Source organism: Triturus cristatus, chromosome 4_2 (assembly GCF_964204655.1).
Source record: "Triturus cristatus chromosome 4_2, aTriCri1.1, whole genome shotgun sequence".
Taxonomy (NCBI): domain Eukaryota; kingdom Metazoa; phylum Chordata; class Amphibia; order Caudata; family Salamandridae; genus Triturus; species Triturus cristatus.
The window spans coordinates 686,267,712-686,282,489 of record NC_140586.1 but is presented as its reverse complement, the minus strand read 5'-3'; the positions used below and the strand labels follow the sequence as shown (position 1 = coordinate 686,282,489).

At 39.1% G+C, this 14,778-nt stretch overlaps 1 protein-coding gene across 4 annotated transcripts in view; it reads right to left on the bottom strand.

Moving 5' to 3' along the window:
* Positions 1–14,778, bottom strand: part of DAB1 (DAB adaptor protein 1) — a 3,595,579-nt gene that overhangs the window by 146,945 nt on the left and 3,433,856 nt on the right. For all 4 annotated transcript variants that reach the window (XM_085602501.1, XM_085602500.1, XM_085602502.1 and 1 more), the window contains 3 exons: positions 11,851–11,898; positions 5,432–5,494; positions 1,538–1,646 (listed from right to left, as the gene is read on the bottom strand). In XM_085602501.1, the coding sequence (XP_085458627.1) occupies positions 1,538–1,646; positions 5,432–5,494; positions 11,851–11,898 (220 nt within the window). The remainder of the gene's footprint in view (positions 1–1,537; positions 1,647–5,431; positions 5,495–11,850; positions 11,899–14,778) is intronic.

Sequence of the window (14,778 nt, the reverse complement as noted above, 5' to 3'; positions counted from 1 at the left end):
ATTGGATGGATACCTAGAATAAGATTTGGGCTCCCCTCCTTTGTGAATGAGACATGATATACTATTTTGGCTACACAATGCAAAGCCACATCACGGATTCGTGGAATGGTTCCACGCATAAGCTCAAGAATATAAATGTTCTAAATCTCAATTATAAAGCCCATTTTCTTGGAGTACATCATCCATGGACCTCTTCTCTAACACAAACTTGGTACTTCAGACAATCATAGACGCGCACTGAAAGGAAGCAACACTGTTCACATGTTGATGAACTGTTCTATCCCTCTGCCCAGCCATTCTATAACAGCACCTTTCCGCCCAATAGGGTTCTCTTTGGAAGTCAGTATCCTTTACTGTACTGACCAGGGTTCCCTCAATTTCTTCGTCAATCTATATTATGCACCTGTGATCATGAATTAGACTTGCTTTGCTCTGTGTCATAAGGAAATGTACCATGTTGAGAATCTTACAGTATTCTGTAGACCACCTTTGTTTAACAATTAATAGAAATCTGATCTCAATGCCAGTCTGCTGAAAAGAGAAAATCAAAACAAATTATGGGATGTGGATAACCCCGAATCCCAACTAAACTCAGGAAATGTGGAGGACGACTGAATTAATTTTCCCAGGACCACTAATCGGGATGTATGACAAATTTTTAATGCCCATCAACCTTTCTTCTCACCCACACTAATGCATAAAGGATTAAGTTAAAATCATTTGCAAAAGAGTGAAAATAGTGCAGAACTGTGAATGTTTTACTTTAATCGTCAAAAGCAGAAATAGCACCATTGCAGCTCCTTGGGGCAAATGTCCAATATAGTTACAAAATACAGTTGTATTCTTTTCTAAATAAAGTAATTTCCCACAATTGTGTAGTATGAATATTCCACTACAAAGTGCTACAATTTGTTTACTTTACTAAATACGCTTTACAGTCTTTGCAATCATATATCATAACTTGTCAATACATTTACACGTATCTGCATTTGGCATACACTAAAGATGACTGAATAAAGTATGATTTTAGAAAGTAAAATAAAATGCACAATAGCCATTGGCCCTTTGGGACAAACGTGATTTATTCCTAATTCCTACAAGCCCTGATCATTTTCTGCTGTCTGGTCACACGGTTGCCTTCACTGTACTATTTATCACTGGCAGCTCACCCTCAAATTAAAATCCACACAAATAGGCTTCCTCCCTCATACAGTATAGCTTGGGAAAATGGAAAGTTCTTTAAATGAATCCATATATGTGTACATAACTGTGCATCTAAATTAACCGTGTGGTATGGGTGTTTAACAATAAAAAATAACTGTGATAGACGGTAATATATTAAAGCTTTCTCAGGTAAACAAAAACACATTTTAGAGGGGGTACAATGCTAGCAGTTAATTAAGTCATAAAAGTCCTGATTCTCCAAATTTCCAAATTTAGAATTTTCTTGATTCCATTGATTAAAGGGAATTACCTATATTTCCCACATGAGAAGCTATTGGTCATCCATTATTAAAATGGGCACATTTTATTTTACCTGGGGGTAGGGCAGCACGATTGAAAGTTAAAGATCCAAACATGCCAGCAGTAGCAGGGTGCAGTTGGGATGAACATGGAACAAAGGCCTCACCTGGAGTTGCTGGAGTCTAAAAAAAAGAGAATAAATAGGTATAAAAAGTGAGACAGCAGGATTTGATTACAACAGTGTTTCAGGCAATGACCTACAGTCTATATTGGATTATAAAGCACATTATCATTGTGAATCCACTCAGCAGACTGGATCGAATGCCTTGATGAAATTGCAAATGAAATCCCTGATTGTATTGCACATGCAATGTTCGCTCAGCATCTACGATGTGATCCAAGAAATTGGTATGCTACAACAGATGTACTAATCTGTCACAGGAACAATCAACATTCGCTAGGTGTTGTAGAATATCTATTGCACTCATAATAATAAGGCAGGATTTCATATCCGAATCCTACTAAATGCATGCAAATGCAGGGATGGAGGCCTGCGAGGGACAGCAGATCCCAGTCACTGCAGTGGGGTACCTAAAATGCCAGCATGGCAGCCTCAAACCCTTAAGGGTATAGAATCATTAACAATTACAAAAGTATGAAAATATGACAATGGACATTTGGTGGTGCATGCATCAGTTTACTGGACTGCTGTCAGCTACCCTAGATGCTGGCATGTGCTATTCGCAAAGTCTACATTTTCTGTCATGACAGCTTCCACTGTGCGAAAGGTCCCTTTAAGCTACTGTTTTCTAGCATATGGTTTGTAATCACAAAGCACTGATGCATACTTTAGAGAAATACAAGGAAAGGGCCCTCCCTTTACTCCAATTTTTTTGGGCAATCATTAAAAATTGCAACGTGCACATTGCAGTTTGGTTTTTGTGACCTCAAAGTCTTCAATTTTACTCACTGCAGGTTATGTGACCGCAAACACCAATAGTGAATTAGGCCTTAACTCATTTTATGTAACCTAAATCTTCATATGCCTTTTCTGTGAAGATCTTATATCTCATGACATATAAAAGGTCAGTCAAGTTGGCACATTTGGTTTTACCTCAAAGTAGGGCAGCATTGTGAAATATGGATGGACAAGAAGTATGAAAAACTGAAGCTACCACGCCTGTCCTTCACTTCTAGGTTAATTTTGGATCAGGTCCCAGTTAAAAATGTCTACTTAGGATAGAATTATCTGCTCACTTACAGGTGTCTTCACCTATGACCACATCTCTTTTAGACAGTGCTAAGTGTTTGCAAATATGCTTGATTTTATTTTCTATTCATTTACCTGTATAGGTGGTTGTTGTGTTCTTAGTTCATATATCCCCTTCTTACCACCCTTAAGGGTAAACTTATACCAAGCTAACAAAGGTGGGCCAAATTCACCTTTATGGAAACCCTTGTGGACAAGGAATGAAGATTGCAGAGACTCATCATAATATTGAATTTGGATGACATACAATGTGTGCTGACTCGTAATGTGTGTAGACAATGACCTTCAAAAATGTATTCTGTCTTTCTGAATTTTGGAGTTTTTGATAGTCGGGAAAAGTATATCTAAATGCAAAATTTAGGCTAGTGGAAGTTGAACTGTTAAGAGCATTTATTCTCAGGATTTCAAATTAATGTGAAAATATTGTTCATTGGCAGTATATTTTCAATAGGATAGGATTCCTCTTTCAGAGTGCTAGAGGTTTTTTCAATTCTGAGTTTGAGTGTATTATCAGTAAAACATGGTGTTGCCCAAGAGCCGCATGGTGATAAGACAGGGTCAGTTGGAAGCTACCTAAACGGCAATAACATAAGGACACCTCTTGAAAAGAGGAATCTTGGTGACCTTTCTAAAGGATTGCTGGTTGGGCAATATTCAGTGCAAAATAATTCAGTAAGACCAGAAGAAAGAATATTCCCTGAATCTTGGTACTGATAAAAAATAAGGCTAATTTCTCAGTGCAGACTCCATAGAGAATGATATGGCAGGTTCATGAGAAAAGGAGGACCAACATGGAGAAAGTTCTGATCAGCAATATAGAGACTATCAAAGAAACTACACATTTACACTGCCATACAATTACATTTGCACTGTGTAGTTGTACAACGTATGTGTCTTTTAAGACTACAGACCGGATGAACTGATGCACTTTAAATCATCTGCAAATTACAAAACTGTCTGCTTGGAGACTCAACCACAAGACATTTCCATAATCAATGCATTCAGGTGTTCTGAGTGGGCGGAAAGAACAGGATATGTTTTTTCAATGGTCTTAGTTGGTAAAAACAACTATATTAATTTTAGTACTGAAAGTGTCATGGTGCACTTTTGTTTTATTTTATTTAAATCAGCAACAGATACTAGCAGACTCCTTTGTATAACACCCTTTTCCTGGATGCACACATGCACAATGTGAAGGGTGTATTCCCTCCATTTTATTCGGGCTCAGCGCAAATGAGGGAACACCTTTGCCTGTGTACCTGTGCCACATTACCAATGGTGGTGCAATGGCAAAGAGGTTCTCAAGAATTATAGTAAATACATGCTTCAGAGAAAGTGGTATAAAGGGTGATGCCCTTGGAAGGGTGCATGGGAGGTTTTGGGGACACACTGGGATCTAGATGCAGTTGGGTGCAGTCAACAAATCACTCCCTGCTGCACAGACCACAAACATGCGGAGTCCTCCTTCAGTGAAAGTTCTCTTTCAGTGAAAGACAAAGCTACGATTAGAGAACCAATATTCCATCTCTTACTGCTGAACACTTTCATAGTTGGTAAATGGTCGCCAATGGCCTTGACCAGGTTGCAAATGATGTTTGCCATTAGTAACTATTCTTTGTTGTTGACTGTTATAAGGTGTGCTGGTTTTCTTTCTTTTTAAGGTTTTTCAGGCGAGGTTGACTGAGCACTAAGGTCTGGGTGGATGGCAAAACACGGACTATACAGTTTTGTGGTTGACAAACCCTTTTCAATAGTTTATTATAACTTTTTCTGTTTTAGTACAATTTTAGTGGGAGTGTAGAATTGCTTGAGAGCAGTAAAGGGTTGTTCCATTAGTTTTCTTTGGGATTCAGAAGAGTGAAAGGCATAGACAGAGTTAAGATCCAAGCTCCTGAACATGTGTATAGCTCACTGATCTGTATCCGGCTATCCGCTACATAAAAGTACCGGTTTATACTGTGTGTGTGTCAACCTGCAAAGAAACCCTTGCTCTAATGTACACAAGTCATTCGCTGTGGGATTTTGGTTTGCTTTTATTTTGTGGATAAATGCTGAAAATGTTTCGGTTTTCAAGATTGTTTGGTAAGTCAAACTAACTGGAATCCTTCCCCCTGCGCTTTCTAGAGGATTTGCTAAAGGATCATTGATACGTTTACTGAATATAATAGCTCTGGGTGTTGTGGTCACGAGACATGTTGGACTAGCTGTATAAAGTTGTGGTTGAGAAGTGGTACTTAGGTGAGTTGGTCTTGCAGGCTTGCATCAAGAGGATCAATCCCCCTGGAGGTCCATCTTACTTGGTTGGGAGGAGGGAAGAAGCTAGTTCTTTATACAATCATTCAATTGACTATATTGTGTTGGCATAGTTTGCATTTCCTTCAGGAATACCTGTATATCTGCAGTCTGTTATAATGAATGATCACTGGTGGGCGTGCCCCGCAAGCCTAGCTTTGACCACTCTAATATTCACAGATCTACCAAACTTAATGCACATTTTTCTTTTCCTGTTTTAGTAATTAAATAGCACTCTAAGGCTTTAGGCTTTGGTTACAATCCTACACACACAAATGACCGGTCAATGTGTAAAGGAGAATGATGGTACACAGCTAGTCATTCATGGTCGGGTCTAGATCTCATTTATAACTGTATGTCTACATGAAACTTAGAGTATGCTACTGCCACTCCTTTGTGACTTACTTGTGGAGATGTCACATCAGGCGGCGTGGACATGTCTCCAAAAAGGGCTAATTGTGTAACAGCCTTGAAAAAAGAAAGAAGAAAGAAAACACTTAACAATTACATGTTAGACAGTTTCAGTTTTACACATTACGTTTCTCTTTGATGCAAACAAGTAGAAATGTGTTTTAACCATATATTGATCTGATTTATAACACTTTTTTATGACATTTAGGTTCATATATTAAAAAGGGGGAACAACCTTTACAACGCAACTTTTACAACGCACTACCTTTACAACGCATTTTTTACAACGCATAATCCATTACAACGCATGACATTACAACGCATACCATTACAACGCATTTTTAAAAACTACCTTTACAACGCATTCCATTACAACGCATACTACCATTACAACGCATACCATTACAACGCATAATATTACACTACACTATCCAACACTTACCCTACTGTTGCACCCCCTGGAGTTAGAATAGTAATTTTTACCCCTATACTATCCAACACTTACCCTACTGATGCACCCCCTGGAGTTAGAATAGTAATTTTTACCCCTATACTATCCAACACTTACCCTACTGATGCACCCCCTGGAGTTAGAATAGTAATTTTTACCCCTATACTATCCAACACTTACCCTACTGATGCACCCCCTGGAGTTAGAATAGTAATTTTTACCCCTATACTATCCAACACTTACCCTACTGATGCACCCCCTGGAGTTAGAATAGTAATTTTTACTCCTACACTATCCAACACTTACCCTACTGTTGCACCCCCTGGAGTTAGAATAGTAATTTTTACCCCTATACTATCCAACACTTACCCTACTGATGCACCCCCTGGAGTTAGAATAGTAATTTTTTCCCCTACACTATCCAACACTTACCCTACTGTTGCACCCCCTGGAGTTAGAATAGTAATTTTTACCCCTATACTATCCAACAATTACCCTACTGATGCACCCCCTGGAGTTAGAATAGTAATTTTTACCCCTATACTATCCAACACTTACCCTACTGTTGCACCCCCTGGAGTTAGAATAGTAATTTTTACCCCTATACTATCTAATACTTACCTTAAATGTAATTTAATATAATGCGTTGTAATGGTATGCGTTGTAAAGGTAGTATACGTTGTAATGGCAATGCGTTGTAAAGGTATTTTTTAAAAATGCGTTGTAGTGTCATGCGTTGTAATGTCATGCGTTGTAATGGATTATGCGTTGTAAAAAATGCGTTGTAAGTGCATGCGTTGTAAAAGTGTGCGTTGTAACGTCATACATCCATTAAAAAGGGGATCATAAGTCATGCCAGCCAGAAGACATAATTGGAAGCCTCTGGTTTCATCTTCTGCTAATGCAAATCAAAAATAGGTGACCTGGAAAATGTAGCATTTTTATTTCTCAGGCATACGTAGAAAAGCTATTCTTCAATTTAGTTATTTGTATCTGGTGTTGCTGGTAATTTTTCATTGTTTAAGCCCATTCTGTATTATCGAAGATTGATTTGAAATTGCCATGTTCGTCTTGTTCCATTCGTTATACAACTTGGGGCCAAAGCAAAGACTACTGTCATGCATATCACATATAATATTATAGCCATATATTCAGAATGTATGGTGAGGCAATATTTTAGGGAAATAATGATAACATTAGCATCAAATGCAAAAATATTCTGCATGGTGTAGAAAGAATCATGTTTCGCAAACAAAAACACATTTCGAAAGTGTAATAGTTCCTTGAGATTAGTCCAAAATTCAAAAATATGAAAACTCCTTTTTTATGTATCTCTAGAAGGTCACTTTATAGTTTTCTCACTGATCCCAACATTGGCAACACTGAAAGTGGCTTATATGTATTCCATAGAAAGTAGCACCTGCTCCGAAAGATCACAATACATACAAATGGCCCAATTCAAGTTCAAGGGAAGCAAATGTGCACTTGTAGAAGTACTATTCTTCAAAGGCTCATATTGATGACTTGCTTATTCATAAAGCTCAGCAGCGGTATGCCTGGGAAGCTGTCAGTTTGCATGCACCGCTCAGTTAGTCATGTCACATTTTAAATGCATAATTGCAGTGTACAAATACAGGATGTTGAGAAGCAGCACAATGAGCAAATGCACATATTATTCTCCACATGGAAATGTATTATTTCAGTGGAGAAATCCATTCCCCTACACTCCATCCACATTTGAGAATCTTCTATCCAAACTGGAATGGGAATTTCTCTTGCCCTTTACTGACCATATCCAGGATGGAAAAAGGTCGGATACAGGTGCGGCCGGCACCGGTAAGAATGGTGAGGCAGGGCAGGGGGGAACACACTTAAGGTACATGTCCTATCTTTTACCTACAATGCACCCTGTCCATAAGGCTAGCTAGGGCCTACCTTAGGGGTGACTGACATGTAGTAAAAAGGGGGTCACAGACATGGCACACACTTTAGGTGCCATGTCACTGCGGCAGTAACACAGCGCACACAGGCCCTGCAATGGCAGAGGCCTGGGATAGGTTTGGAAGGCTACTTTGGTGGGTGGCACAATCAGCGCTGCATTCCCACCAGTAGCATTTAATTTACCAGCCCTGGGTATATGAGATACCTCTTTACAAGGGACTGACAGGTAAATTAAATCTGTCAAAACAGGTGTAGACCAATCCTTATCATATTTAACACAGAGAGCACACACACTTCACATTGGACAGCAGTGCTAAAGTGCCCAGAGGCCCAGAGTCCTATAATCACCATCTGGTGCAATCAAAGAATGCAGAACTAAGAGCTTCCCTCCCCACCTAGATGGACTCTAAACCACTTACATATTTACTCTCAGATTTGTTTCCTTTCGGGCACTCTGAAGTGCCCTTGAAGAAGCATTAAAGCTATATACTCCTTTGGGCATTGAAGTAAATAAAAAACATAACCAGCAGAAGGACTTCATCTAATGGGCAAGCAGACCTATTCAAGATCTTCCAGAATTAGACTCTTCAAGGAAAACAGAGGTCTTCGGGTAAACTGTTTGTAGAGCTAATGTATCTACAAGTAAATTATTAGCCAAGGCAAACTCTGACTGAAAGTGTCTAAAACATTAAAAATCACTTAAAGTGTAGCAAGTTGTTTAGCTAAGCTTTTGGGTCAAAAAACCAAGTAATATTGGAACACAAATAATGAACTACCTAATTTAATGAGTATTGTGCTCAGACAGTCCCCTGTGTTTGTAGTGATTGAGAGACAATAATATTTGCACATTTGTAGTGATTAGTTGTCTCAAGACGATCCTCATAATAAATGGTGTGATTTTGTTAATCCACTGCAGTCATCATTACTGTGTGTACACCCTGATACTGGTACTAGGTACATATGCCATACAGCCTGTTGCGTCTGGGTCAGTTAGGAGCCATACAACAGCATACTTTTTCCACATCTCAAAATAAATGTCAGACAAGTAACAAATGTGCATCAATCTCTGACAGCGTTGCTCTAGAATTATTTTTTTAAGGACAAATACTGAGTTATCTATTCTTATATTAATATTTAATGGATCGGATATGGAAAAATATACATGTAAATAAATTGGTGTGTTGTAACTGGTTTATGTCATATATGATCGCAATTCTTAACAACTCTGCATATACTATCTCCAGTGCAGACCCCCAAGGACAGAACACAATGCTTTGGAAGAAGGGAGTAACCTGCATTTGCTTGGCCTGGGATTTCGTAATTAATCGCTGAAGCATTCCTGTTAAATGACATCAGGACACAGGAAGGCTGTTTCATCTTAGGTTTATTCCATAGAGATACCATCCATGCAGCAGTAGGCATCAACAGCAACTGAACAAGTTTACTTCCAAATCTCCTCACATAGAATACGGTGACATCACAGATGACACCACTAACATTCCTAACCTGACATCTAATAATAACATAAGGCAGATTACAATCACTCTGTCAACCCCTAGCTCTTTTCACAGAGAGGTCAGAATTCCCTTTCCTCTCTTGGAGATACAAGGTAATGACCAGCAAAACATACAGCAATAGCTTTGAGGTTGACAGTTTAGGAATGGGTGGAGTTTGAGGGCGTGTTGAAGTTCTTTAGACATAAAATTCCTTTGAGTCATGTTGAATTTTCAATTGTAAATTTGTGTGACATGGAGTACTCCCAGAAAAGAGGATTACAACACATAATAGTCCAATTTAGAGGTCAGAAAGTGAGAGCCTTCCAGGTATTTGAATAGGATCACTCAATCCAGTCTTTGCATAACTTACTTCCCTGATGCTCCCACTTCTTCAGCATTGCTGTCTGCTGAGGAACTTGCTTCTGGAAGCCAAGGAGCTAAGTATGTCCTGGAATCAGAAGGAGTGGTTAACCGGGTATCGCAGATTAAAATGGTAGACCTAAAGCCAGTTTGATATTTGTTTTTGCTCAAAGCTTCAATTCATTTGAGGGAGAGACCACTCTTTTGAGTCTGAGCTCGATGTCTTTCAACTGGTGGTACACAGACAGGGTGAAGGCTTGACATTCATCTGATGACTTCACATCAAGATCTTCAGTGGTAATCACTTTTTTCCTGGCTTTAACTCTAATCGGCCTGTGTATTTGGCTCACCTTGATATAAGTCATTGACATCTGAATTGGACATTTACTCTCTTGACATGATTAACTAACTTGACCCACTGTTTAATTAGTTTAATTGACCCTTTTGTCTAATTTACTTATTGTTTTATCTTTTTATTGTTTTATTCTTTTGCTCGAGCTCAGAGTGAACCTTTTTTTTTTTTTTTTTTGAAAAAACCTTTATTAGTCAGTAACAGAGAGAGCTCAGAGTGAACCTTTCCATTCATTCTTCATCATTTGATTGTTTTTAATACACACAACAGCTCATGCATTTTCTGTGGTTTGTCTTTCTGATCAGTCAAGCTATCAAAGCTGAGTCAAGCTTTTACTTTCTGGAAAATCATTAATCTATTGGGGAATGATTTTAAGGTTAATGCTGAGAACTTGCATATTTAATGTGGATTTAAAGTAAAGTGACTCTCTTTTCAAAATGAAAGATGACCTTTTATGCATTATATTTACGATATCTGATTTTAGTATGCTTCATCCAAGATGTAGCCGTAGGGAGAGAAAGATTTAATGTTAACTGTCTGTGACATGGCATTCTAGATGATGGGAGTATCCACATGTCTTCCACATGAATTTGTCTGTGTGAATTTCAGGGCAAAAACTTTGGTCACCATCACTTGCATACATAGCCTCTCAAATCACATTCAGGCTCTACCCTGGAAGATTAGCTCTACTAAAGTCAGAATCTATGAACAGTTGTTTTTACTGGATCTAGCATCTACATAGATTTATCTGTATAGATTTATGAAAAGACAGCATCAACTATGGGGTGTGCTTCAAGCACTTAGGGCCTCATTATGATGGCAGTCAGACCACCATTGCCCTATTAGGATACGACCACCATGCAGTTGGTCATAAAATGCTGTTTTCTAGTGCAACTTGTGCTGCGGCCCAGGAAAAAAGCAGACGCACAAGCCACACTAGAAAAAAACATTTTGTGCACCGTGTGCCAGGCACCAGGTGGTGCCTGGTAGACAGTGCATGTACGTGGGGGGCCACTGCATGTGCCCCCCCAGGCCACCAAGCTGTCACCCATGGGGAATAGGGCACTGCTTGGGGCCGCCAAAGTCCCTTTCCATCTGCCTATTTATGGCGGTGGGACTGCCATGAAGCAGCAATTAGAAAAGGACATCCTAATCCCTATTGCAGTGCATGCGCTGGCACTGCCTCCATTGTAGGGATTAGAGTTCGACCGCCACCCTAACGGGCTCCTTGGGTCAGTCGGAGCCGGCGGTCTTCCCCCCCGACATCATCACTCTGACCGCCGGTCTTGTAATTCGGTGGTCTGACCAATGGCTTAGATGTCGGGTGGACATCCACCGATGGCCTATCGATGGCGGTCTGCCCTGCATCAGAATGAGGGCCTTAGAAGAGAAAATTGTAACCATGTTCTTTGTCTCACCTGTTGTTTTCCAATAGTAAAATAGAAGCTAGAGACTTGAATAGAAGGAACTGAAGCATAATTATACCAGAACTCTATACTGAAACATATATAAAAGAAATACAGATTACTGTGCTTGAGGTGTGAATAATGCTTATGATGAGGACCTAAATAATGTTTGATTGAGAAATGACGGAGAGGAATCTAAGGAGGCGAGATTAAACAGATGGTGCATAATGAAAGCAGTCACAAAACATGTTAGTCCATTTAAATCTAATGACTAATTGAAGATAAACTACAGGAAGCCAGCATAAAAAAAAACTATAGAAATATTACTGGCTAGTTAGTTATTGGTGGTTCAATCGTATTGGTCAGCCATTGGGGTCAATCTCCCAGCATAACAGAGGATATCTTACCTGCATAACATTTAGAGGAATGTCATCAAACTGTATTAGATCTCCATTCTGAAATAGTAAAGAATGTTTTATGGACATGAAATGAACATATAGTGACAGTGAAATGATTCAACACATGAAATGACTTAAAACATGAAAATGATCTCTTCAATGAACATGGACGGACAAGATGTATTAATGAGAAACTAATTATTGTGATTTTCACTACTATAGTTTGATATCTTTAAGACTTTCTAATTGTTAGTTGGTCACTGGACTTACAAGAATGTAGTTTGCAGTTAATTCTGCAAAGGGCTATTTACCAGTGTGTAAATGTGTCGTTATTTTACTTTTTTCTAACTAAACAAAATTACCTCTTTTGGATGCCCCTAAATATTCCTATTTACTTGATGTCTTCCTTTTCCACACAAAAATTATATCCTCCTTACCAAAGCTGCTCATATTATAGTGTGTATTGATTTTAATATAGCTCTCCCATGTCACCGCACAGTTACTTTCCTGCAGTGAATGGCTGAGAATTTGACAAAGGGCGTAAGGGTCTATGTGGATACAAGGAAGAAGCCGTCCATATACATTATTCATCAACTGCTGACTATGATGCCACAGATCAGTCAATTGACACCTTTTATGATTCTCTTTCCGCGTTTCCTGGAAATTGTGTACTGACCCGGACCTATGTCAGCCAATGTAACATTTTGCTTATGCAAATTTATAGCAAATACCACGATAGAAGTAGTTTGATAGACACATAAGAGCCCATAAGAGTTTGTTTGCTAGGCACCCAAAGCAGTATAAATGCAATTCTGTGCTCCTTTGTGCCTATCACATAATCAATCAATCAGTATTTATAAAGTGCGGTTTATGGCAACGGTGGTATCCAGGTGCTGTTGTTTTGGAAATAGAGCTGCCCAGCACCTTCTAGAGTAGCGAATGTGACAATGCTATTAAAGAAGCTCCACCTTAAGGAAGGAGTGTCCCTCATTAGTATGCATATAGTTTGACATGACTGTGGGAACATTACTACTATTCCTGACATCTCTGCTCTTACAAAGCATGCACTTGGACTAGCCCTTCTTCCTATCTTAAGTAGTGCAGATTTTGATCATCCCTGAGAAGGCATACATGTTGTGCTTTCCCTACAAGAATACCTAATTGGTAACAAAACAATTTCCCAAATAACCCAGGGAGCTTCTCCCATAGACTTTGCACCCCTTAGGGTGAGCTTTTGCCACATCAATCACATTACAGAGACAGCATAGGAGAGAGCCAACACATACCCAAGAAATCATACCACTGCTTGCCTGAAAGCTATACATTAGGCTGTGATGCACGCAGCTGAGACTGAGACTTGTGCCCCCATGTTTAATGATTAGGTGCATCTTATGTAACATGACACATAAAATAAAATAAATGTGTTTTAAATTGTGTTTGGTGAAACAAAATCATAGCTTTGTACAATTAATCCTAAACCATTCATGTGTCCTCACTCCTTACTAAAAAGTTCATCTGAGAATAAAAATGATTTAATATACAGACTATTTAGGAAAAATGTTGTTCATTCTACCAGTGAGTAGATGTCTGGTTTTAAGTAACTTATAAATGATCACAAAAAAGAGAGGCCTCTTTAAATTGGTGAGATTTGAAATTTATTTTGGCATGACTTTTATGCCAGGATGAAGCAATAGCTATCTGAGTCGGTTTCTAGACCCGACATTCGTGAGCTTATAAAAGAGTCCAGGATGTGTTGTAACATCCTGGAATAAAAATATGGAAGGCTTTGGATGCATGTGCTGTACTTTCTGATAATTAATTTTGAGTAATATGCTCTTATAAAGGTGATTATTGAAATTGAATTGAATTGAAATTGTAATTATAAAGCCCGATGGCTACCCTGAGGCCTCCCAGCGCTACGGACAGCACAGTCAGGACCGGTGAGATGCATGTTAGAGCCAAGTTTTTAAAAGCCTCCGGAAGATAAGCAGATTGGGTTCCTGTCGAAGGGAAAGAGGGAGAGTGTTCCAGAGAGTTGATGCGTTGTGCGTGAAGGACCGTCCACCACTTCTAGCTCTTATGCTTATGCTTTTTACTATATCTTTTAAGATGTATTTAAATAAATGTGACGACTTTAACACAACTTGAGAGCTCAAGGTCACCTTAAGTCAGAAGAAGGGTTATCTTGTTGAATATGATTTTTGTTTGTCTTTTACCAGTCAACCGGTATGTCTTCCATGCCTGGGTTATAATATCCATGCAATATGTGTATTGGATAATTGTCTGTTCAAACCATGAGGCCTATTGGTCCCAAGTAGATGCCTATTTTTGCCCAATGCAATTGTAATAATTGTATTGACACAGAGGGATTAAAGACTGAGTGGACATGCCAGGATTTGAACCTTTGATCATGAAGTCCCACATAAATCTGAGACCTTGAAAATACAGGGAAGATCCTTGTTACTGGTGACAAAGACCGCATCACCCAATGGTTTTTCTGAAAGCTCCTTTTTGAAAATATCTTCAACAGTGCGATTAGGTTATGTTAGGTGGGATTGGTATAACATGTAACTGTCACTAGTATGGCATTGTTGCACTCAAACTATCCACAGCAAATACAGGCATGCCTTCGTGTTTGGATGGAGGGTGTGTGATCGTAGTATGTCCTATGTGGGAAATGGAGGATGTGGTTTATGAAGGTTTGAGAGGTGATCTCGTCTTGTCTCAATACGTACAGCATGGTGGATGATCTGAGTGTCAACCACATACCTGTAATAGTAAGACAGAAGCATTGCCTCAATCTAGGCAGAATACCATGATGGATGTTGCAGAAGTGAGGAGATGGCTCATTTATAAGCATCCAAGTGGTAGGGCTCGAGGGTGCCGGGTAGGTGGAAGATAATGTGGTTCTGCTTTTCCAAGAAGGTGCTAGCTAGT